Source organism: Vombatus ursinus, unplaced genomic scaffold, assembly GCF_900497805.2.
Source record: "Vombatus ursinus unplaced genomic scaffold, bare-nosed wombat genome assembly UNPS02014838.1, whole genome shotgun sequence".
NCBI classification, from domain to species: domain Eukaryota; kingdom Metazoa; phylum Chordata; class Mammalia; order Diprotodontia; family Vombatidae; genus Vombatus; species Vombatus ursinus.
Genome location: NW_020954616.1, coordinates 1361229 through 1388174, shown reverse-complemented (window position 1 = coordinate 1388174; position 26946 = coordinate 1361229). Strand labels below are relative to the sequence as shown.

General features: G+C 41.2%; 2 protein-coding genes across 3 annotated transcripts in view; both read left to right on the top strand.

The window, feature by feature from the left end:
• FCRL6 (Fc receptor like 6) overlaps positions 1 to 2163 on the top strand; it is a 36538-nt gene extending 34375 nt beyond the window's left edge. The window contains exons 10-12 of one of the 2 annotated variants that reach the window (XM_027840084.1): positions 935 to 966; positions 1042 to 1100; positions 1327 to 2163. In XM_027840084.1, the coding sequence (XP_027695885.1) occupies positions 935 to 966; positions 1042 to 1080 (71 nt within the window). In that variant the 3' untranslated portion in view covers positions 1081 to 1100; positions 1327 to 2163. Of the gene's footprint in view, positions 1 to 934; positions 967 to 1041 lie in introns of both variants that reach the window. The other variant, XM_027840083.1, reaches the window with a different exon arrangement.
• Positions 2164 to 15449: 13286 nt separating this feature from the next.
• Positions 15450 to 26946, top strand: part of SLAMF8 (SLAM family member 8) — a 17762-nt gene continuing 6265 nt past the window's right edge. Inside the window, exons 1-2 of the mRNA XM_027840033.1 lie at positions 15450 to 15559; positions 25719 to 26039. Coding sequence (XP_027695834.1) covers positions 15520 to 15559; positions 25719 to 26039 — 361 coding nt within the window. The 5' untranslated portion in view covers positions 15450 to 15519. The remainder of the gene's footprint in view (positions 15560 to 25718; positions 26040 to 26946) is intronic.

The following is a 26946-nucleotide window of genomic DNA, read 5'->3' as shown; positions in this document are numbered from 1 at the left end:
GTGGGTGACTTTTGTCTGTGCATCCACCCTCCCCACCCCAAATTCTATCCTCCCCTATGCTGGTGGTGATGAGACATTCAATTAAAAAAAAATAAGACCTATTAAATGGATAGCACTGAGCCAGGTGCTAGGGATACAAAAGCAAAAATGAAAAAGCTCTTCACAGAGCTTACCTGCCACATGAGGGCATTGAGAAGTGGACTTTGTGATTTGGAGAGTTAAGTGGGCACCAAAAGAGAAGAAATGTAATTGGTTTTACAGATACAGACGAAAGGCTTCTATGTATTCTTACTCTGGGATAGATAAAGTATATAACACAATCATGAACTGATCTAACCAAAAAGAAGGTAGATAGGGTCTTGAGTTTGAGCCAAGGTTAGACAATGGAACTAAAGAAAAGGAGGAAATTCTTATGACACCAGCATAAAAAGCAGGCTGGAGGTAGGGGCAGCAGCATCTTGAGCTTTGAAATGCAGGTGATAAAGATGTCTCACAAGCAGTTCTAGCAAGGTTGTCCAGGGGACCAGGGAAAGGGTCAGAACTGGAGACATTGAGTCTCAAAGTCTTGGCTGTCACAAGAAAGAGAGAATGGAAGGAGAAAAGAGGACCAAGGATAAAGCTATAGTTAGAGAGGGGAAAGGAAAAATAGCCAGGAAATAAGATGAAGAAGGAGTTAGCAAGGAAGGAGGATAAGAGTGTAATGTTACAGAAATCAATGAAGGACAGAGCATGGATGGGAAGGAGAGATGGTTAGCAATGTCATGCTGTAGACTAGAATTCAACCACCTAATGTTCGCTGGGGTCATCCCACTTTCCACTGTTTTCTATGATAGCTCCACTCACTCTAGAGCTGAACAACAAGGCATAAAGTGTGAAGGGGATGAGCAAATGAGCCTTAATGCCTAAACCTGAACACTTTCTTTTCATTCCACAGCCATCTCCAAAGACCCATCCCCAAGGGAAGAGGTAAGTATGGCTCCCCAGTATTCTCATTTCCTCCATTTCCCTTTTCTCTTCTTCTGATGTCTGCTCTCTCTACAGGACTCCTCTGTCATCTATTCCAACTTGGTATTGCCATAGAACCAGAAACTCTCACCTGGGTAAGGGTATAAATATAGGAGACCTCAGGCCCCCAGGCAGATAAGGCCCAGGCACATACAAGAAATGATGACAATTCTACCCTGGTGATCTCTGATTCTTCCCCACCACCCATCCTTCAGCTTGGGATACCCCTCAGAGAGACTAGAAAAAGACCACCTCCAACAAGGGAGCCCCTCTCCTCCAACCCAGAAGATGAAACTGAGCCTTTCTTCCCTCTGTGTCAAGGAGCCCCTGGGTACTCACCCAGGTCATCACCAAGGCCTGAAACATGGTAGACTTCCCAGAAGATAATCAAGCGACAAGAGCTGAGAATGGAGCATGGCAGTTTCATTGAACAACATGGAAGTAATGTATCTTCTTTCACTCTAGTTAGGAGCCTCTCTTATCTGCTTATTTCTCTCTGTATCTGTGTTGGATGATGGTATTTGTACCTGGGTCCCCACCCTGAAGTTTAGCCAGATGAGATTAGATGATGTTCTAATTTGCAAGATGGAAAGTAGCTCAGATCAGTACTCATTGGAGAAGAGTTGTAGAGATGATTCTGGTACTTAGAAAAGCAACATGGTATTGTGGGAAAAGAACTTCAAGTCAGAAGGCCTGGGTTGGATTCCTAGGTCTGCCATTAGCTATGTGACCTTAGGCAATAATAATAACTCATAGAGAGGGTGTCTGTCTCCTCCCTAGTCCATATCCCCATGGTGAGAGAAGAGTGCCTAGGTCCTTCATCCATAGTTCCTGAAGAGTCTCTGAGTTTTGACCTGATGACTGATCCTATAGAATGTGTGAGTCAGATATTGAGTTTTTAACTGTCTTCTACTGTGTACATTCTTTTGTCCACTCAAATTGCATTTCCCAGGATTCTTGGGTTCAAAGTAACTTTACTGTTTGACAATTTCCAGAGTCCAGGAGAGAAACACATTCCCAGTCATTTTGTAATTATTTTATTATCCATTGTTTTATCATTATTATGTACTGTTTAATTTGCTTATTGATTCTGTGCCAAGAATTAAAGCAGTATATGTCCCAAACCAAAAAAATAATAATAAAAACATTTACATAGTACTTTCAAGCTTGTTATGTATCAAATATGCATTGTCTCTTTTAATCCTCACAATAACTTGTAAAGCAGGTGCTATTGTTATACCCATTTTATGTATGAGGAAACTCAGAGAGGTCAAGTGACTTGCCCAGGGCCACACAGCTATTTAGTGTCTAAGACAGGATCTAAACTAAAGTGTTCCCAATTCTGCATTCTGTCAACTGTGTCGTGGTACATCTCCATGCAAACCACTTCAACTCTGAGTAACTTAGTTTTCTCATTTGTAAACTGGGACAACATGGATGCTCTCCCTAAGGACATTAGCATGCTACCATTCTATCTCTGACCTTCAAGTTGCTTTGTGACCATGGAGGCCTTCGAGGTTTTACTGAAGAAGCCTAACAGAAAAACTCAGCAGGACTCAGCAGACCATCTCTGCTACTCTTATTGTGTGTGAGCTCCTCAATACGCAATTCCCTCTTAGAGGGCATAGTTGAAAAGCTGGATGTCCCATAGGAATGTCAAACCCAACATGGTGTCTAAGGAGGCAGCTGGTGGCATTGTGGATAAAATACTGGTCCTGAGGCGCAGGAAAAAAAAAAGTGAAATCAAATCCAGCCTTAGATGCTTAATACCTGTGTCACCCTGAGCTAGTCACTTAACTTCTGTTTGCCTCAGTTTCCTCAACTTTAAAATGGGAATAATAATAGCACTTACCTCACAGGGTTGTTGTGAGGATCAAAGGAGATGATATTTATAAAGTGCTGAGCAGCATAGTGTCCAGCACACAGTAGGTGCTATATAAATGCTTATTCTTTTCTCCTCCCTCCTCCTTCAAGGTAGCCCATTCTACCATTGGAGAGCTCTGATTATTAGGAAGTCTTCATATCAGACCCAACCTGCCTCTTTGTAACATTACTTTTCCAAGTTCTGCCCACAGGAGCCCAGCAAAACAAGTCTTACGTCTCCTCAGCAAGATAACTTTTACATGAAGACAACTATCCTAGCCTTCCTAAATCTTCCCTTGTCAAACTAAACATCCCCATTTCCTTCAGGAGTTCCTTGTATGACAGACGTGGTCTCCAGTCCTCTCCACCTCCTCACAGGGCCACACAATCACTAAGCCAGAGCTCTCCTGAACCAGGCCCGGGGCTCCTATCTACCATACCATGCTGACTCAAATCAGTGCTAATTGATTGTTTTGTTGATCGTCTAGACCTAAAAAAGTAATGAAAAAAGTTAATTTTTAATTAACTTCATTAAACTTTAAAGTTTACACTTAAAAGATTCAACTTGAAAGTGTAGGATGGGTACATTTTTTTTCCTAGAGGTAGTTGTTGAACATTTTCCAGCATATCCCTGCATCAGTCTTCAGGTTTGCAACCCCATGCCCTCAGGAAAACAAAGACTTGAATTTTTCAGAAGCCTCCAGGTGAGGAATGGGAATAATGTTGCTGGATCACATCAGTTATCATTTATGGTCAGAATTATGACCATATCCATGCCTTCAGGTTGAGAGAAGTCAGAAGATCCTTGCTCCATGGTTCCTAAAGAGTATCTGAATTTTCATATCTGGTAGTCTTCAATCTCCTGGCTTTTATTCTTGATTAATAAAAATATTCTTGGCCAATACTTTGACTCTGCTCCACCTTCAGAGGCAGCATAGAGAAAGCCAGTTACAACTGGGTTCACCTCTCCTGGCCTCTGACACCTACTGGCTGTGGCCGTGGGGAGAGTCACTTAGCTTCTCATTGTTTGTTCTTTAAAGACTAGAAGTACTAAGTTTCCTTATCTGGGAGTCAGTGAAATCAGAGATTCTGACCCTAAGTCTCAGTACTATGCTAAAAAAAAAAAGTCTGTGCACTTAAGGCATTCATATTTTACTGGGAGAAGACAACATATATACAAGATAATTAAGTGCAAAATAAATAAGTAGCCCCTGTAGGGTTATACACATGGAATGCCTAGAATAGCTTTCTCAAGCTGAAGGCATGCTGTGATTCTACATCAGCATAAAACCATAGCCCACAAACCTCTGCTAATATTTTTACTTCTTCTCTAGCCAGCCAGAGCACATGATGAATTAAAAGCAAAGGCATTTAAAGAAATTGTATAGTAAGAAAATTCACAATAAAGCATTCCTCTCATAAACCTAAGGTGCACTGTCCCACTAATCCACATCCCACTAGTAGGAGAATTAGCATGTATAAGCATTGTACATTAGAAGCACACACGAGGGACTAGGTATGATCAGGACATATTGTGGAGGGTATGGCCTCCATTGCTGAAGGAAAAAGAGACATCTTCTGGTGATATTTTCATACTACCCTCACTGAGCCTGCTGGACATTGGAGTGATATCTCTACTGGTCTATTGGTGAGTGTTGGGCATGTAGCCCATACTGGCACATTGTTGTGCTACTTTCATGCCATCTCTGATGGTGTCATGATGACCACTGGGCACATTGTATCATCTTAGTGTTTTTCTGATGGCTTCTAAGTGTGTAACCTTTGCAGATCATTGCTTCCAAGAAGCTGCTGGCTTCTAGACTTATCTTTTCAGAACCACACAAGCCCTTTCAATTCCAGTCTGCTAGGGTATAGCAGCTAAAACATCTCCCTGCTTTTAAGTCATATCTGCCATGGCCAGTTGAAAAGAAAAAAGAAAAAAATTAAACCAGAGATACCTTAGGCTTAGACTGTCTTTTCTTTTTGACCCCTACTTCTAGAGAAGAACAAAGTCTTCTGTTACTAAAAACTAACTTATTTAGGATTGGATATTACTGAGATCTTCTCTGGCTTAGGATGTAAATGAATTTGAGCCAGAGCAAAAGGTAAATGAAGGAAGTAAGGTCCATATCCAACCACATACCTTGTATTCCTGTCTTAATTATACATATCTGTCAACAGAAGTTTTGGTGCTGTCTTTTGGCCACTGAAAAACCTCAGTCTCCTTATAAATACTAAGTAAAATTTTTAAGGCAGAGGGGACTAATAACTGGGGAAATGAGGAAAGACCTTTTGTAGATGGTGGCACTTGAGCTGACCCTTGAAGAGATTCCAAGAGATAGGGGTGACAACAGAGAGCAGTACATTCATTTGGGAAATATAAACATTGTAGATAATAAATAGAAAGGATAGGCAGACCGACAGAGCATTTATTATATACCATGCCCTATGCTAAATACTGGCAATACATAAACAAGCAAGACAGTCCTTACCCTCAAGAAGCTGATAGTCTAATGAAAAAAGACAACACATAAAGGCATGCTAAAAAGGGGGAAGGGGATGTGTGTTACCCTTTTGGGGACACGGTGAATAAAAATGGTCTGGAACCCAGGGGTAGAGTCTAAACGTCCTTTGGGATGGAGGTGAAAGGATAGTAGAGCCATGGTAAGAAAGCAGTCAGGAGGCAGTAAAGCTCACCTATCAGAGGCAGGGAACCCAAGAGTAGATTCCAAGTTTCTGTTGAGTAGAGATGGAAGAAAGTAGAGCCATGCTGAGGAAGCTTCAAGGAAATGATAATTACATGCAAAACAGTTTGAGGAAGGAAGGAATCCTAATGACTAGAATGATCAGGAGAGGTGTGATGAGTTGATCTGAGCCTTGAATGAAGACAAAGACTCCATGAGGAAGAAGGAAGGAAAGAGCTTTACCAGGCATAAGGGAAAGCCTGTGCAATTTGGGGAAATGGCAAACAAGCCAGTTTGCAATGAATGTATCAAGCATGAATAACACTAATTAGCCAGAGAGATTCTGCCTCCTTCCCCACCTTTTCAAATTCTCCCTACACTCACCTGGTTACCTATTATAAGCAACTGCCTCCCTGAACCTCATTGCACCAAATCCTTCATGTAAGGTCTACTTTGAAGCCCAAGTCAAGACCAAGTTTCCAGCCATGGGACGCCCATGGGACATTCCTATATCAACACTGCAAGAAACTTCAAACCAACATTTGTCAGGAGCAATTTTTAAAAACTATTCTAAAAGAGAGCTTCTTATTTCTTCCATTTCTTAAACTGTGCACTGAAGGAAAAATATGATGAGAAGGATGAGGGAAAAACCCACTCTGTCTCTTGAGTTGCTGGGTTCTCAGTCTTCATTTATCTCTATATCAGGAGGCAGGATATAAGCAGAACCTTTACAACATCATAAACTTGCCTCAATTCAACATAATTTGACTAATGCCACACTCTGTAAGGTGCTGGGAATATAAAGATAAATAGGACACAGACCCAGTTCTCCAGGATACAATTACAATTTGGTAACGGAGTAAGACTTATGTGCACATAACTATAATACGAATTAAACTATGCGTAGTGCACAAGAGTAGGCAGCTAGACGGTGCAGCGGATAGAGGACCAGGCCTGGAATCAGGATCACTCATTTTCCAGAGTTCAAATACAGCCTCACACACTAACTAGTTGTGTGACCCTGGACAAGTCACTCAACCCTGTTTGCCTCAGGTTCCTCTTCTGTAAAGTGAGCTGGAGAAGGAAATGGCCAACCACTCCAGTATTTTTGCCAAGAAAACCCCAAACAGGGCCATGAAGAGCATGACTGAGCAAGAAGTGCTTAAGATAAGTCTGAGGCAAGAGAGGTTTGAGGAAGAGGAGATCCCTTCTAGATAAGGTGACCAGGGGGTCAGGAGAGCTTCATGAAGGAGGTAGTACCTGAGCTGGACCTCAAAGAAAAGGAAAAATTTCATTAGGCAGAGATATGTTGAAAAGGACAGCATTCACAAAGGCCCTGAGGTAGGAACAGGGAATGGGAAATAGGCCATATAGAACTAATATGGAATGGACTGCCTCAGGCGGGGAGGGGCTCCCCTCCTTGAAGATCTTCAAATGGATGACCACTTGGGGAGTACATCATAGTGAGGATTCAGTTGGGTTATGAGTTAGGTTACTAGTGTCTCTTTCAACTCTCAAATTCTGTTTTCTTTTTTGTGAAGGAGAGTAGGATCAAAATTGTGATACAAGAAATCTCAGATATAAACTAGTGAATCTCCCCACCCCACCCCACCACCCAATCTCCAAACTAAGGTCAGATGACCTGTCTCAGGTCACACAGAGAAGAGGAGTCAGAGTACAAGCTGAAAATGGGTTAAAATCAGATTGCAGTGGGCCTTGACAATAAAGCTGAGAAATTTATCTTTTCCTAGGTAGGTAAGAGGGAGCCACTGAAGATTTTTGAGCAGGGGAGGGAGGATGTCATGATTACATCTATACATTAAAAAATTACTCCATTAGCAGTATCAAGGACAAATTGGAAGAAAGAGATTGGAAGGAGGGAAACCAGTTGAGACCATTAAAATAATCCAGTTAAGAAGAGAAGAGGGCCTAAAAGAGAATGGTATCTTTTATCTATATATGAGAAATATGGGAGAGATAGAATCAATATTTCTTTGCACTAAATTGGATTTGAGGATAAGGAAGAGAGAAGTTAAGAATGACTCTATAGGGAGATGAGGATCACATACATGATACCACATCATTGGAAGGCACACAGAAAACACCTGTGACCAAGGGACACAAATTGATGACACATATGAAGAGAACTCACATGAGCAGGGAATATGCACAGAGGGGGCACATTTAGGGGACATTCGTGACCAAGAAATTATACATGGAGGACACCCACAGAAAGGACCCTTACAACTTACGCTGCAGATGCTGCTGGGCTACCATTGCCCTTTAGTGATGTCAGCACATTCTCTATTGGGCACATTGTCTTTGTTAGGAGACAGCTAGGGAGCTGTTTTGTTGAGCCCTGGCTGAAAAATGAGACCAAATATCCTCAGGGTTGTCCCCTTACAACCCCACTGGGTATTTCAGAAACTCAGCTTTTGCCTACACTTCTACTATCTCTCTTACTGAGCATCTGCTGTCACAAAAGCATGGAGAAGATGGAATGATAGACTCAGTTCTTGCCCACTGGGGAATTACAATTTTGTTACAGACGACAGCAATGAAGCATACTTCATTCATCCTGGAGCAAAGAAAGAGCAGGCACACCATTTGTATTCTTCTTCATCTTCTTTCCAGATTTGCTAGGACTGTTTCATTTCCAATTTTTTTGAAATAATTATTTGTTAAAAATAACTCTGTCCTTCACACTCTGTGATCACTGATTCTGTGGCGTTGAATGAAAAATGAAAGTTGGACCATGAGATGTTTACACCTTTTGTGTTTTGCACCCAGTAGCTCTATCACAAAATGTGGTCTTACTGAACTTTGTTTTCCCCGTAGGCTTCGTGCAAGCAACATGATATGTGCCGTCAGTCTGCACTTATTGAATGGATGGATGAGAAGCTGGAGAGGGTCAGGCAGGAACAAGCTTTTCCATCACTCCACCTCAATATGTACCCATTTCTCCTTCCTTCAAGCAACTGAGAAAAGTTTCTCTTGCCCTTGAAATCAAGTCTCTCCTGTACTCTAGATGTCATCCCTTCTTGTCCCTTCTAATCTATCTGTCATATTGGCAGCTAGGTAGAGCAGACAGAGCATTAGCCCTGGAGTCAGAAGACCTGAGTCCACATCCAGTCACAGATACTCAATAACTGTCATCCTGGGCAAATTGCTTAACCTCTGCCTCAGTTTCCTCAACTGTAAAATGGGGACAATAGCAGCACCATCCTTGCAGCCCTGTTGTGAGGATCAAATGTGATAATATTTGTAAAGTGCTTAGCACAATACCTGGCACACAGTAGGCACTTAATGGATGCTTATTTCCTTCCCTCTTCCCTTCAACAAACATTTATTAAACAACTCTCAAATCCTAGCCACTGTTACAGTAGAAAGGGTAGGGTAGAAAGATGGTTATAACACAGACCACACCTTCAAGAAGTTTGTGATCTAATAGGAGAAAATATACTTTCTGAATAAGTAGGTATAATGTAAGGTAGGGTGTATGATGGGGGGAAAGGAAAGATCTAGAAAATTTTGATGGGGAAGAGATCAACTGGGCAGTTCAAAAGAGGCTTTCGAGATGATATATTCAGAGCAGAAAGGACTTTTAAGGGCATCTAGTCCAATTCCTCATTTTACACAGATGAGGAGATAAGCTAAGAGTGATTCACCTGTGGTCAGACAGCTATTAAGCATTGGAGATGTGACCCAAGTCTTCCAGACCCTAAGTTCAGCCCTTTATCTATGACGTGGTCCCACATCTCTAAGAAGGAGCAGACACCTGATATTGACTGTGAAGAAAGAAAAGAATTTCCACAGATGTTGATGGGAACGGTAGCTGCAAATACAAATGGGAAAGGACAGGAGGAGACCTTGGAACATCTAATAACCCGGTTTGCTGAAACGTAGAGCGTGAGAAGGAGAATTATGTGGAATAAGTCCAAAAAGAAGGTTGGAATCAGAATAGACTGATGGCTGAAATTTAGCCAAGCTAAGGAGTTTGTGTTTTATCCTAAATATAATGGGGAGTCAAGGAAGGTTTTTGGTCAAGGGAGTGACGTGGTTAGATCTATGTAGAAGATTACAAAAATAATGGCTAGCATTTATATAGCATTTCAAGGTTTGCAATATATATTTGTACGTAGTTTATCTGATGATAAGCTAATATTCATAAAGTGCTTGGCCCAGTTTCTGGTACACAGTAGGCACTATATAAATTCTTATTCTCTTCCCCTTTATCACATTTGATCCTCATAACAACCCCGTGAGGTGGGCGCTATCATTATCTCAATTTTTCAGATAAGGAAACTGAAGCTCAGAATGATTAAGTGACTAGCACATAGCTAGGGAGTGACTGAAGCAGGATTCAAACTCAGGCCTTCCCAACTCCAGGTAAAATCCACTGTGCCATCCATCTCCCTATGTGACAGATGGGGAAAGGAGAGATATTAGAGGTGAGAACATTAGGTGGGATACAAACCTGAAAATGGATCACTTTTTTCAACAGTAGCCTTTCCGTGCTAACAGTAGGGGGCAAAAACCAAACTGCAGACAAAAGGCCTGAGATTTCTCATCTGCAAAATGGGGGATTTGGACAAATTGACTTCTTGGAGCCTCTTTCTGGACCTAGATTCTATGATCCTTTTTTTTTTTTTTTTTTTTTGGTGAGGTGGTCAGAATTAAGTGACTTGCCCAGGGTCACACAGCTAGTGTCATGTGTCTGAGACCAGATTTGAACTCAGGTCCTCCAGACTCCAAGGCCAGAGCTTTATCCAATGTGCCACCCAGCTGTCCCTATGACCCTTTCTTTAAAAAGACTTCCATCCAATTCTAGCAGTTGCCACTTCCCAAGGACAGTTTTTCATAATTAAACTTTATAACTCAACTCCACTGTTTCCACGCTCTCCTCAAAGCTATTATACTATCTCCCTTCCATTAGAACAGTTTCCTCTAAAGTCACTGATGGTTCGGTTCCCACAGGCCTCACCCAACTATCTCATAGAAGCCAGACTCTAAACCTTGGAATTGTGAACACCCTCAGAGGTCATCCATTCCAAGCCATATGTGCAACCTAAAGCTCCTTTCTTCACCACATTCCAACAAGTGGTCACCTACCTTCTGCCCAAAGACCTTCTTATTCTTTCTCTTCCTTCTGGCTCTCTCCGATGAATTTGACATGGCTGGAGAGTTGATTGTTTTCTGTGCTCAAAGTAACCTTAATTTAATGTGGTATTTAGACAATTACCTTTATGCTAGGAAGTGCTAATAACAGTAAGCCAGTTGGTGCCTAGAGATCAGTCATATGAACCTTTATGGTACAGTTCACAGAATCATAGCATCTCAGGATAGAAAGGCATTTCAGAGGCCATCTTATCTATTTCCACCCATATCTGAACAAGGATGCCTTCTGCAACATACCTCTGCTTGACAATTCCCATATTTACTATCTGGCTGGCTCGAATTGTTAGGAAGTTTTTCCTAAGATCAAGCCTAAAATTCCTCTTTGCAACTTCTACCCATTCTCCCCTCTGGAGCCTAAAAGTCAATTCCCTCTTCCACAAATAGTCTTTCAAATATTTGAGGAGAGCTATCTTCTCACCCCTAAGTCTTCCTTTTTATAAGCTAAATATTCCCAGCTCTTTCAACAAGTCCTCATGTATCACGCTCTTGAGGCCTTTTACTATCCTAGTTGCCCTCTTCTGGAAACTATCTGGTTGATCAATGTCCTTCCTAAATTGTGGTACCCAGAAATGGACACATTACTGCAGGTGGGTATTGGACAAGGGTTTGATATAAAGGACATTGTACACTTCCCCAGTCCCATACTCTATGCCTCTCTCAATGTAGTTTTCAAAAGTCAGAGCCAATGGCAGCTGACTTTGGGGGGAGAAAGGCCCTTGGAGCAAAGGATGCATTGGGCTACACAGCCTGCCCCCCCCACACACACACACACACTTGGAAGTTGAGTTTGCAGAGGCCTACCCAGTCCACTCCTTCAATCACAACCAACTTGCTTCTTTTTGCCTTCCCCTCCCCTGCCCCTCTCCTCTTTTCCTCCAGGCACCACAACTAGGATACACATACCCAAGATAAAAATCAAGGCAACCCAAATTGTTTCATCTTGCCCCTCCCCTCATCTATCTGCTGTGTATCCCCAGATACCCCCAGAGAGAGGATGAGGACTACTCTTCACTGACTGCCCAGTAGCTCTTAGGATTTTATCTAGTTTCCTCTCAGTGCACAATTGCCCAGAATTCCCTACAGTAATCAAGAGCATGAGCTCCCTGAAAGTAAGAACATTGCTTTTGCATCCCTGTCCTGAGCACCATGAATGGAACATGGTAAGGACACTCAATAAATACTTATTGACTGACTGGTGTAGTGGACACCAGCTGTGTAGTGAGAATAAGTTTATTAACTTAGTAAGTTAGTAAGAATAAGTTTGTCAACTTAACATAACTAAGTTTTAAATCTTTTGCATTTTGTTTTAAACCTCTATTTTGTGATTGAGTTGTTTTTTAAGTTGTTTTCCCTATAAATTTTTTTCTTTTTATTTCAGTTCCAAAACCTCTCCTTCCCTCCAGCCCCTTGCCCCATTGAGAAGGCAAGAAATACTATCAGAGGTGGGGAACCTGTGGTCTCGAGGCCACAAGTGACCTTCTAGGTCTTTGGGTGTGGCCCTTTGACTCAGTTCAAATTTTACAGAACAAATCCTTTTATTAAGGAGATTTGTTCTGTGAAGTGTGGATTCAATCAAAGGGCTGCACTTGAGGACCTAGAGGGCCACATGTGGCCTGGAGGCTGGAGGTTCCTCATCCCTGTTAACTATATCTATTATACATATGAAGTCATGCAAAACATATTTCTATATTAGCCATGTTGCAAAAAAAAAAGGCAAGAAAAGTGAAGAAAGTGAAAAATATGCTTCAATTCAATCTGTATTCAGAGTTCATCTCTGTAGGTGAATAGCATTTTTCATCATGAGTTCTTTGGGATTGTTGTGCATAGCTAAGTCTTTTAAGCTGATCATCTTTGCAATATTGCTGTTAGTGTGCACAATGTTGTCCTGGTTCTCTCACTTTACTTTGCATCAGTTCATATATGTCTTCCCAAGTCTTTCTGAAACTATTCCCTTCATCATTTTTTATAACACAATTGTATTCCATTGCAATCATATACAACTTGCTCAGCCATTTCCCAATTAAAGAATCCCAATTCCCAAGTGGGCATCTCCTTAATTTCCAATTCTTTGCCCCCACACAAAGAGCTGTTATAAATATTTGTGTACAGATAGGTTCTTTTTCAATAGCAACATAAGCATTTGGGTCGTATGATCTAGTAAAAAAAACATTAATAAACATGTGTGAACCTTTTGATAGGACATATTGTAATGGGAATTTGGGGGGTTTGATTTCTATTTATTCCTCCTGGAACTTTTGGTTAACTAAAAGCCTGTCTTCTTTTAATATTAATCTCACCTGACCAAAATTTGTCCCATGGAATGTGAAAATTTACTTACTGACTTAAACATTCCTTAGATAAGAAGCCAGAGGAAGAATCTTAACTGTCTTTTACTCTTTTCCAACATGTAAATCTTCCCCTCAATCAGGCTATTTGTGAGCCCTCTAAATGTAGTTTAATCTGACTTAGTTTACCTAGAGAGTCTATTTAACTAGGTTTATTTATGTATGAGATTAGGACTCTGTTTAACCAAGTTGGTTCAACTTTTATGACATTGAAGGAAGCATGGCATTATAGTTCTAGCTTTTCTTTAACTTTTATGGCCTAAGAGGAATGTACAAGATTGCACTATGGTAAAAGAATTACTCCTCTGTCACTCTGCTGTAATTTTATCTGTAAGAGGACTTGTTAGAATTCTAATGGTTGTTCAGGTTTATTGTTTTCTCTGAAGTCTGAACCTATGCTTGGGCATGATAATAAAACCTAGGTTTTTACCTCTATAATTTTTACATTGTGTTAAATATATTTGGGCAGCAGTTACCTACCACATGAACTCAGAGAGGAGATATTTCTCCTATAACAATATCATCGATGCAAAAATGTTAAAAATGACTTATATAATAAACTGGAAAATCAAATTCTGTGGTAAACAAATTAGGAACACTCATAGCTAGAACAATAAGAAACCCAGTGGAGACCCAAGCCTTCAGCCTGCTCCTGGGACAGGTACCTTTGTTCCCTCAAACTTGAGACTCAGCTGCTAGAATTCTTTCAGGGCAGTGCTAATTAATGGAGATCTGCTAGACACCTGCCATGGAGGGAGACAGGCAGACTCCAGCTGAGCATCCGTATAAAACTCTGGGACGTCTATGACACAGGTTGGTGGTTTGTTCTTAAGGGGGCTAATATTTGTATTGTTTGCACATATTGCTTAATCGAGTTCGGTTGTACTCACTGAGAAGTGTAAGTAGGGGTCTGCTAGTGCCAGCTCATACTGATTAGCTAGAGCTGACTGTTAAATCTTTAGTGTGTGCATTTATACCTCGGACATCAACAAGCACAGCAACTCGAGGCTCAATAGATTTTTTTTTTTGGTCTAGACTTCAGAAAGTGATAGAGAAAATGTTAATAATGAAGATTAAACTTGAAAGTGTATTATCTTCAGAGAAGCAGTTATTAAACATTTACCATCATACCACTGCGTGTGTCTGGTGTTTCTGAAGTGCTAGTAAATGAGCTACAAGCATGTACCGAGTGTTCTACTTTGACATTATAAGACTTGGGTTTGAGTCTTGACTTTGCTCGCCAGGTTTCTAGAGCAAGTCATTCTCCCTCCCCAGGCTTCTGTTTCCCCTTCTATTAAGTGAGGAAGTTGAACTAGGTGATCACGAGTCCTTTACTACTTTAAATCCGACGAACCAAGGCAGCAAAGGGTTAATGGGAGGATATGGCCAGGGAGGGTGGTCAGAGCCCTCTGTTTACAAAGATCTCCTCCCCTCCTCCAGCTCCTATGCATCACTTTGTTCTAAAAAAAAAAAAAAGTCTTTTTTAACTGCAGCCAGTCTGTTGTGGGTGGCAGATGGAGCTACTGAGCTTGCATTTGTAGCCGACGTTCAGCTTCCCCAAAAAGCCCCGAGGAATAGAGAGCTGGGATCAGGAAGCTCCGGCAGCAAGCTGCTATCTTAATTAGAGAGTGTTGGGAGTGGCCCCTTTGAACTCCACAACTAATTTACCTGAGTGAACTCCCCCCTGTGGCTGGGTAATGAGCAGTGCTGTGTACTAGTGATTAGAAGGCTTTGGAGAACCGGCAGCAGAGTTAACCCTTCCCTTCCACCAGCGCGGTCTTCCCTCCCGAACCTTGATCCAGCAGGCAGGCAGCGCCTCCCTCCAGCATCTCCAATCTTTGATCACCCATCTACCACTAGCTCCTTCGGATCAGCCTGCAAACACACCCCTGACCCTTCTAGCCCATCTCTCTGCTTCCCTTCGCTGCTGAACTTCTAGAAAAAGCTGTCCCCCGGGTCTTCCTTCCTAACCATTCCCTTTAACCCCTTGAAGTCTGGTTTCCTCTCCTCCTACTGCTGACTAGCACGGAGCGGCCACTTTAAAAATGTTGTTTTCGTAAATGAAGGGTAAAGAGACAGATGAACAACTTAATTTCCCAATAATGTGCCCAGGAAATCTCCATGGTTGCATTAGCAGAATAGGAGCACGTGAAGGGGGCTGATTTATAAGAATCTGTTCTTAAAATAGTCAACTCTGGCCTGAGCCAACTTCTACTTTATTTGAGGGCATTTTTGTTTTCAGCGCATCTTGTTCTGAGTCAAGATTCCTCCTTCTTGGGATGGGGTTTTCCATTACTTGACACAGTGAGGTTCCCCACATCCTCTTAGCCTAGGATGTTCCAGTTTCCAGTTGGTTAGTTTCTTATTGAACTGTTTCCCCTACACACATACACATACACACACACTCATTCCCTGGGTCCTTTCTTCACTCATGCTGGAGCACGATGGCTGTCTGGACACTTCAAAGCCTCCTTCTCTGGGAAGGTATGGGGAGTCTGGGGGGTAGGGAGAAGGCTCAAGAGGACTGACCAGGAAGCTGGAACTCCATCTGACTACAGGTCTTCCTAGCAGCCAGGTTTAGGCAAACCATGATTAATTGTGAGTTTGCCTCTGAAGGGCCAAGGAAGGACTGGAGGAAGGTGGGGAAAAGCCACCAAAGCTAAGATGATGTCAAGGTTTAATTGCAGGGTAGCACTAAGAAAAAACACAAATGGAGAGGTATGGGGTGGGGGGTCAGAAGAGGGTACCAGGAGTTCAGGAGCACTCTTTGGGGTCAATGGCAATAGGACATCATGTTGACCCTTGGGCAGAGATGATGTGAGAGCACTGGAGGCATCTGGACAGCTCAAAAATACTTTATTTCTAAAGACACTTTGGAGGGAAGGGTAAAGCCTACCCAAAGAGTTATAGGGGTATTTGCCCAGTATTGGGGAAGGAAGGTATAGCTTTCCCTTTTAGTAACTTCTATGTTGGTGTAAGAAGTGGATACAGAATGGAAGGGATTACCAATCTAACCCCATCTTCCAAGGCAAAAACTAAAACAAAAATTCTGTTGATAGCTGTGGGTACCCTCCTGTCCAGGCCCTCTAGCACCTCTGACCTCCCAGGCTCAAGATCTCAAATGGATCATTATACTTTCCCCTAAATGCATCTGCCTGCCATACTTTTTTCTTTCTGTAAAGCGTGCTTCCATTTTTTTCAGTCACTCCTGTTCATAACCTTGGTTTTATCTTTGACTCATTCCTCTCCTTCACCCACCACATCCAATCAATTACCAAGACTTCTACAATCTACTTCTACATCTCTCACAATGTCTGCTTATCTCCACTCACACAGGCTCTACTCTGGTTCATACCCTTATCTCTCACCCAGGCTATTGCAATAGTCTTCTAATTGGTCTCCCTGCTTCTTAGCATCTCCCTAGTCCAATATACCCTTTGCCCACAGCCGTCAAATTGATATTCCTAAAATATTGATTTGACCAGGTCACCCCATACTAAAAAACATTCATGACTCCTTATTGCATCTGGAATAAAATGCAAAATCCCTAGCCTGGCTGAAATTTAAAACCCTCCACAGTCCGGCTCCCACCTACCTTCTTTAATCTTATTTCATGTTACTACCCTTCAGACATTCTCTGTTCCTGGTCCCCTGTGTCTGCAATATTCATTATTCCTTCAAAGCACAGCTCAGATTTCATCGCCTTTATGAATAATGATGATGATAATGATGATGATGATGACAAGAACTCGTATTTATAACACTTTAATGTTTGCAAAGCACTTTGCAAACATTATCTTATTTGTTCCTCACAACAACCCTGGGAGATAGGTCATATTATTATACTCATTTTACAGATGAGAAAACTGAGGCAAACAAAAGTTAAGTGACTTGTCCAGGGTCACAAAGTTAATAAGGTAGAATTTGAACTCAAGACTTTTTGACTCCAGCCATCCACCACATCACCTAGCTGCCGTTTGTTATATCTTTATATCGCCTTGTTCATATTTTCTACTTAGTTATCTCTATACATATTGTATTCCCTCTACCCCCACAATAAAATGCAATCTCCTTGAGGTCAGGGACTATTTAATTTTTGTCTTTTTTATTTCCAGATCCTAATATAGTATTTTGGTAGATATGGTAGACTCTTAATAAATGTTAGTTGGATTAAGCCTCCTTCATTTACAGATGAGAACGTCAAATCCAACCTCCTCTTTTTTTTTTTTTTTTTGCTTTTATTTGGTGAGGCAATCAGGGTTAAGTGACTTGCCCAGGATCACACAGCTAGTAAGTGTCATGTCTCTGAGGCCAGATTTGAACTCAGGTCCTCCTGACTCCAAGGCTAGAGCTCTATCTACTGTGCCACCTAGCTGCCCCCTAATGTCCTCATTTTCCAGGTAAAGTAACTGAGAGACAGAGAGATTAAGTGACTGGAAGATCTCACAGCTAATGAGTTGAGATAGGATTTGAACCCAGCTCTTCCTAAGTCTACATCTAGTGTCCTCTCCTCTAAAAACACTAGGTCAATGGTGTAAACAGTAGAATCAAAATTTGAACCTAGGTCCTCTGGCTCCACTTTCAAATTGCAAAGGAGCCTTGGAGGCCATCAAGACTAACACCTTCATGTTTCCAGATGAGGAAACTGAAGACCAGAGAAGTTAAGTGACTTACCATGGGTCACACAGCTGAGTTGGAAGCAGGATTTGAACTCAGGCCTTCTTGACTCCAAGTCCAGTGTATCTATTTCGACACCCAAGTGGTATAAGGAATGCTATAGTTCTAAGAGCAATGGACTTGGAGGTAGGAGTCCAGTGTTTGAATGCCAGCTCAGGCACAAACTATGCAATTATAGGTTGCATAGAAACTTCATCCCCTGAACCCGTTCTGTAAAATGAGCATGATAACACTTGTACTACCTATTTCGCAAGGTGTTTGTGAAAAGAAGGTCAAGAATCTCACCTGTGAACCTTAAGGCCCAGTGTGAAATCCTCCATCTTGTCTTCTCTTAGCCACCATGTAATTGACTCAATGAACATCATTTAGCAGCTTCTCTCTTTTTTCTTTCTTTTTTTTTTAGCAGCTACTCTTTGCTCAGCTCTGTGTACCTAACATCTTTGTCTGCAGTCATAGAGCACTAGAAGATTTGAGCTAGGAAACATCGAGTTGTGTATTATAAGTAGTAAAAATAGCTAATATTTACATAGCACCTACTATATGCCAGGCACTGTGCTAAGCACCTTACAGAGATTATTTCGTTTGATCTTTACAAAAACCCTGAGAGGTAGATGCTCTTATTATCCCCATTTACAGTTGAGGAAACTGAGGCAAACAGAGTGACTTGCCAGCCCATGTAGCTAGTAAGTATCTGAGGTAGGATTTGAACTCAGGTCTTTCTGAGGTGCAGCACTCTATTCACTATGCCACCTAACTGCCTCATTGGGGTGAGAGAGGCTGCTGTGAAAGGATAAAGATGTTACCTGTGGCCATGTGGGTTTTCTAGTTTCCTGTAGGGTGACATTGACAACATAGAACTAGCCTTCTTAACCAAAAACCCCAGTATTTGGAAAGCCTGTACAGTCTAAATGATTAGTGACCTCCAGTTCCTCTTTCATCTCTAGGGGACCAAAACTTGATCATTGTATTCATTATAGAGTTCCTTCTTTACCATAATCGGAATTTACACAACTTTACAGAGAAAAAGGAACTACTCACATGTCTCCAAGTTTTCCTTTAAAAAAAATCTTAGCAAATGTGTTGTTTTCACATAGCTACAGTGTCTTGTTTAGAAGCAATATTTAGATAGAGGACTGGACAACTTCCTAGGTTGCAATCTGCCTTGGTGGAAGGAGTTCCTTTGCTGGGAGTTCTCCACACCAAAGCTCAAAGTATCTTGGATTTAGAACTGGAAAAGATTTAAGAAGTGTTCTAGTCCAACCTCATGATCTTACAGGAAGCTGAGACTCACAGTGTTAAAATAACATACCCAAGATCACACTGTTGGAACCTGGCAGAGCCTGGGATCCAAACTCAGATCCTTGCACTTCAGATTTTTTGTGTATTGGGTACCATACCCAAACTCTTAATAAGCTTCAAAGGCACAGATTTGTAACTGCATTAAGGCCTACTTGCCACCTATTTACCTTGTTGGTTGGTGGAAATTTTTTCCAATTTAACCTTATATGTGTGAGCTTAGAAAAGTCCCATCACCTCTTTGGGTCTGTTTGCTCATGCTTAAAAAAAAGAGTTGGACTCAATAATCTTTATATTTCCTTCCGTGTTTAGAGATATTGTGGCTGAGATTTTGATTCACATACTCTTTGACACATATTTTTCTATGTTGTTAATGTCCTAGAATTTACTCAAACTAATTTAGTGATAGTTATCCCTTCCACAGGGGGCGGTACAGCAAGGGGCACGGTGCCCCCACAATCCGGAAAATCCATGTAAAATTTTTTGGCCCTCCCTTCATATAGAAAAGAAATCTGAATTTTATCTTTTTCCTCATGAGTGTTTATAATACCTTATTGTAAAATTTGGGTTGATATTATATAATACTATACATATATTTATGTGTTTTTGAGTTTCTAAACTTCTATGTCATTAGCTGGCCTTCAGTGTCATCTGTGGCTTCCATAAAATTCCCCCCAAAATTCCCATTTAATTTCTTATGCCAATCCCATGATATATTGAAATCTCAATGAAGAAAGTCTCAATGCAGAAAGGATAACGATAGTATCAGTAATCACCGAGTAATTGTGAGAAACAATGGCATGATGTGCGAAAATAACCTTGGAAAGAATAAAATGTTTTGTTAACCTTAAAATACTACACAAACATGAACTGTTATTACATTACCTTCTTCAAGTGCTTCAAAAGATCAGTGCTTTCCTGCGTGTGGGTTACTGCCACACATTAGTACACAGACCCTCCCTCCCCCCAACTTTCTGGTGATGAGCCTTTCCGAAATCATTGAGGTTGGTCCTTGGATGACAGATAGTCTGTCTCCAGACTCATACTGTAAACTTTTCCAGCTTGAAAGCATCTTCTTGAGCTTGTGATCCTGGCATAGGCTTAGAAGACCCAGAGTGCTCACCACAGTACCACGAGGCCTTAGAAGAAGAATCATGAAGTAATTCATAATAACAGAATAATTCTTAGACTCAAAGGATTAACTTTAGAACTGGAAGGAACATTAAAGCCACCAAGTCCAGCACCTTCATTTAACAGATGAGGAAACTGAGATTCAGAGAAAGTAAATGACTTGCACAGGGCCATATAGCTAGTAAGTGTCAGAGGCAGGATTCCTGAAGTCAAGGTCATCATTCTATCCAGTAGAGGACAATAATTTACTAATGCCAGTTCCCCTCATTTGTAAAATGTCCATTCATCTCTTTTGATTGCTCATCAAAGGGAATTTGGTCGTTGACCTCTTATTTGTATTTGCTACTTCTTCATGTATTTTGGATAGGAAGTTTTTGGGTAAGCTATGATGGCCATTTGTATCTTCCTCAAGCTGTTGCTTTCCTTTTCATATTTATGCTACTCCATTTTGTTGATCAAAAGTTTTTCTTTTCAAATTTTCCTGTATTCCAACTCTCCCAGTGAAGTCCTACCTCAACACCTCTTTTTTTTTTTTTTTTTTTGGTGAGGCAATTGGGGTTAAGTGACTTGCCCGGAGTCACACAGCTAATAAGTGTTATGTGTCTGAGGCTGAATTTGAACTCAGGTCCTCCTGACTTCAAGGCCAGAGCTGTATCTACTATGAGATCTAGCTGCCCTTTCAACTCCTCTTAATGAAGTATAAGTAACCCCTCAATGTTAAAGTCTAAGCCAGTGGAACAGAAACTTTGGGAGCTCCTGAAAGGCTTTGGAAATGTGCCTAACTATTGCCTATATGTGGGCCATCTATAAGCCCACTCTAGCTATGTTCAAAGAAGCTTGATTAATGGCAATGAATTACTTTGACCAAAGCCACTCTTGAAGATCATTCACTGAGTCACAGAAGGGTAGTTAAAAAGTTGATTGGTGGTGGGACAAAATAGAAGATCTTGGAAATATAGTCCAGCACCTCTATCTTGTCTCATCAGAGAAGGAAGCCCTCCACTTTTTCAAAGATCACAAATGTATCTCCCCTCCAAAGCCAGGATGGAGTTTCTTTTTCATGGAATCATCAGATCATAGATTTAGAGATAGTGGGGACCTTAGACACCATCTAGTTCATCTAGTCTGAATATATATGCATCATCTTATAGATGAGGAAATAGAAGCCTGGAAAAATTAAGTGACTTACATGAGGACATACAGATAATTAGTACAAGAGCTAGACTTTGAATTCATATCCTACTATTCCAAATCCATCATTCTTTCCACTGAACCATATCCAATCTTTTCTTTTTTAAAAAAATTATTTATTTTTAACATTCATTTAATCTCTTTAAAAAGGATGGACTGAGTTTTAGAGGAAAGGAAGATACGTTACTGCTGAAATCAGGCAACCTACAGTGAGAGTCAGAATTTGAGAATCAGGAGATGGTAGAATTTATGGTTCTAAATCAATTCTCAATCATTCGCATGTGACACATCCACTTTGTAGTTTATCCATGGCACATGGTTAATTTAGGCTGGTTTCCTGCCTCGGCTCACGGACAGTTGATGTTTGCTAGACAATATAACTTCCATTTACTTGTAGCCGGAGACCAAAAGATTAGGATTCCGCACTGTGGAAAGATAAGAGCTAAGAAGACAGATGACTGATTGCTAAGGGTGAACAAAGATGTGCTCAATACATGCTACAGCAAACAAGCAACCCTAAAATCTCAGAGAAGGGAGAATAAAATGTTGTGATCTTGGGCCTTCTCTGGGCCTCAGTTTCCTTATTTATAAAATGAATGAGTTAGACTGAGTAATCGTAAATCTCCTTCCAACTCTAAATCCTATGATCCCTAGGTGATCCTAGTGTGCCCTTAGAATTCAGTAAGTATATTTACAGCACTTGTTATCTCAGACAGCGGCACGGCTGGGTTCCAGGAAAGTTTAGATTAGAGGTTGGAAATCTTTCAGGGATGGCTTGCCAAGATTTTATTTGCTCCCTGAAGGAAGGTAAGACATTTCTGTTCTTAAAGCAGAAATTCCTTTTCAAAAATGCAAATGCTTCCTGGGAAGATGACATCTTAAACGTTTATCATAGGATTTAGAGCTAGAAGCAATATCTTGTCCAATGACCTCATTTTGCAGGTATAACAGGCATGCCCATGGAGTATGGGGATGGACACATGCACTGGTCTCTTACTAAAGAGCATGTTTGACCAGAGGTCCTTGGTTGGCCTCTTGGACCTATGAAGTTTGAGGACATTGGAGGAGAGGGAGCGTAAAGGGGCTGAGCACATACTCTGATCACTTCTCGTGACCAATACGTCTGCCTCTTGCTAAATAGCACGTGCCTCTAGAGACTCCTGCTTGGCTACTTGCTTCCTGAGACAAGAATAAGGATGTATGCCAAAGAGGACTGGCCTCTGAGCCAGGAAGAGTCGCCTACTTGGAAGGCTTAAAGGAAGAGCAACTTCCTTCTCTCTTCCAGTCTTTCAAATTTCTGGTTTGGGGCTTTAACATCTCTCTCTTTAACTTCCAGTGATGGTAGGGGTGTGCTGGAGCCAGCTCTAAACAGCTGGCCAAGAGATTGATAAATCTTCAGAGTGAGATTCTGAATCCTCAGAAGCTGGGAAACACTACAAATCAGGGCTTGTTCGGTTGATTGTCTAGACTTAAAAAGTGTTCATGATGCAGATTAAATTTAACAGTGTACACCTATAGCATACCCATGTTTTGCTCTATAAACATTGGTTGAGCTCAACAGGACTGCAGTAGAAGGCTCAGGGAACAAAGTTATCACCAGACTAGAGGCCTGGTAACTAGAGGTTAATAACAATGACTGGCATTTCTACAACACTTCAAAGTTGGTAAAGTGATTTATATCTATTATCTCACTTGATCCTCACAACTACCCTGGGAAGTACAGATGGGGAAACTGGAAACTGAGGCAAACAGGTTTAATTACTTGCTTAGGGTCACACAACTAGTAAGTGTCAGAGGCTAGATTTGAACTCAGGTTTTCCTGACCACCAGCCTAGGGCTCGTTCCTCTATACCACTTAGCTGCCCCTCAAAGATACGAGCTCAACGTCATATACACATTCACACACGCACACACACACACACTCATACAAACAAATACACACTCACACATACTCATATACTTACACACACATATACACTCACACACACATGTTCAAACACACACTCACACACAGATACTCAGATACTCAGACACCCATACTCACATACTCACACATACTCATATGCTCAGACACACATACACATATTCATACACTCAGATACACACATATACTCATACACTCACACTCACATACATATACTCAGACACTCAGACCCCCATACTCACACACATACATACACAGTCACACATACTCATATACTTACATGTATATATACACACACATATTCATACACTCACACTCACCCATATATATTCATATACTCAGACACCTGTACTCAGACATACACACATACTCATATACTCAGACACACGCACACATACTCATTCACTCACACACATGCATACACACTCACATATACTTATAGACTTACACACATATACACTCACAAGCACATGTTCATACACTCACACACACATACTCATATGCTCAGACACACACATACACTCAGACACCCGTATTCACACATTCACACACACATGCACACAACCAAGATGAAGTAATATAGCTTACATATATCATAGAAGGATGGATTTACTGTCTGAGTATCTGGATTAAAATTCTAGGTCTGTCATTTAACTTCTCTAGACCTCAGTTTCCTTACCTGTAAAATGGACTAGATAACCTCTGACATTTATTTTAGCTGATACAATAATCTAACTTTCTTCCAAATCCAGCCATTCTGGAATTTTTGGATCTTATTCACTGGATTGTAGAAATTTAAAGTCAGAAGGCAACTTAGGAACAATCTAATCTAACTTCCTCATTTTCTAGATAAGGAAACTGAAGCACAGAAAGGGGAGTCACTTGGCCAAGGTCACATAGGGAAGTCAGTTGTGGTATCATAGCTGGAATATTCCCTTCTTACCTTCTCCTACCACCCCACCCCCAAAATGATTACAATCTTATTAAGAGCAGGGTAGGTGTCATGTCTATCTGCCTTGGTAACAGATTAGGTCTCTAATTACTGTTTGTTAAATTGAATCGAACAGTCTGAGACCCTGGACACAGCCCACAAGCCTGGTCTACTAAATATAGGGAACCCTACAATTTTCTAACTTTGAGCCAGATAGGTGGTCACTGGCCATCATGGGTCTGGAGAAACCTCAGAAAGGAGATTCTTGAACCAGGCCGACCTCTCCACTGTAAGCCTGATTGAAAATTCAACTAACAGAGGTGAGAGATCTCAGGTTCGATGGAGATGGAGGACAGTAAGAGGCTAGTAGCCGTGTCCTTTGGAGCACAAGCAGCAAGCCTGGTCCCCACTATCCTTTGCTGTCAACTCCATGCAAATATCACTAACATTAGGGACTGCCTCGTTTTTTCTATTTAAATCCTGAGCATTTAGCACAGACTTTGGCGCACAGCTAGTGCTTAGTAAATGAAATTCATTCATTAATATAAGGCTTTTCCCTTCTTGGTAGTATTAACTGCTGTAATCTGTAGGCACTCATATACGGTAAAGAGAGATGTTCTTTGGAATAAAAAAAAAGAATTTTTTTTTTTTTTTGCTGGTAGGGGACAGATTATATTTTATTAGTCAGATAGTTAGCACGGTGCTTAGTGCTGAGCTTAGAGTCAGGAAGACCCGAGTTGGAATCCTTATTTGCTGTGTGACCCTGGGTAAGTCTCTTATCCTTTCTCATCCTCAGTTTCCTCATGAGTAAAATGGACATGATAATTGCACCTACTTCACAGGGTTGTTCTGAGGATCAACTGAAATAACACATGTAAAGTACTTTGCAAACAAACCTTAGAGTGCTACATAAATACTGGTTATTTATCATCATCTCTTATGCACCTCATTGTGGCACAATGGATAGAGCAACGGACCTGGAGTCAGGAAGACCTGAGCAAAACACTTAACTTCTGTGTACCTCAGTTTCTTCATCTGTAAAATGGGGATAATAATTGTACCCACATCCAAGGGTTGTTGTGAGGACCAAATGAGACAATATTTGCAAAACACTTTTTGCAAATCTTAATGCGATATCTAAGTGCTATCTAGCATCTATTTAGTATCTATTATTATTTCTTGAAATCAGTAGGCCACATCTCATCCTGGCCTAAAATAAAGTCAGCTGTGCTGTAGCAAAAATAAATAAACAAATAAAAATTAAAAGCACTGTATTTAGAATCAGAAGACTTGGGTTTAAGTCCTAGCTCTGATACCTGTATGCTCTGTGACTGTGGACAATCACAATACCTCTGGCCCTTAGCTTCCTTCCTTGTAAAATGGGGGAAGGGAAAGTTTGTTCATTTCCAAGAATCCTTCCACTCTAAGGTTCTATGATTCTAGGGAAGGGATAGGGACACCTCCCAATTTCATGATACTGCTCTTCATTCCAGTGTTGCTCCCAGTTGTCTGGGCCCAGGTGCAGGGGCTCGTGGGGGGCTCTGCATTGCTGGAGGCAGAGGTGTCCCCAGGTTTCCGAGTCCGTGACGCCATCTGGAGGTCTCTGTGGCCCTCAGAAAAGCTTGTGGCCACATTCTTCCGTGGGGCACCAGAGATCCTGTATGATTCGCGATTCCTGGGCAGGACCCAGCTGCATAGCAACCTCAGCCTGGAGATCCAGCCTCTGGAGCAAGGGGACAGTGGCAACTTCTCACTGCTGCTGGTGGACACCAGGGGCCGGACTGAAAGTCACACCCTGCAACTCACAGTGTATGGTAAGGGAGCCTACCTTGACCTTGGCAGCTCTCATCACCCCTCCCTGGGGCTAATACCTTAAAGTGTTGTCATGGGGATCAAATGAGATGTAAAGTGCTTTGTGGTTAGTCATCACGCATTTATTAAATGCCTACTATGTGCCAGGCTCAGTGCTAAACCCTGGGGATGCTAATGGAAGTTTTAATAATAAATATTAATAATAAACCATATTTTATTAACTAAACCTGAATTTTAAATTAAACCTAATTTTATTAATAATAAATATCAAAGCACTATATAAAAGGTATTATTACTAATTATAGCTATTTTTATTAATAATATTATTATTCTAGAGCAGAAGGGATAGACATTTCTAAGTTCCAGTTCTAGCCTCCTTCTGAATAGACTGTTCACTGTCACATATACAACTGCCCTTCAGAAAGTCAGATGAGATTCTGGTTTCTTGAAACCCTTCACTGCTTTTAGTCCTTCTTCCCTAGCTCCACCCCCCACCACATCCCTACAGTTTTTGGGAGTTCCTACCTCGGTTGGAGAGGGGGCCAGAATGAGCCCAGAACTTTCAGAGTCTCACCTGGACTGGAGAACAGGGAGTAGGGGTAAGCAATGTAGGCAGATAGCCAGGGTGCAGCATACAGAGTCACTCAACAGGCATTTATTAATTACAACGCGGCAGGCTAGGTGCTAAGAGGATATGAAGAGGAGCTTTTTTTTTTTGTATCAAATAAGCATAGTCAAACAAAACAAATCCAATGGTAGCCATGGGTTAGAATGTTGATTTCATTCTGTCCCTTGAGCCTAGAACTCTTCTATGATGAGGCTCATAGCATCTTTCATCATCAGTTGATAGGCACTTTTTAATATTTCTTTTTATAAATAATATATTCACACTCCTAGAAAATTCTGTCC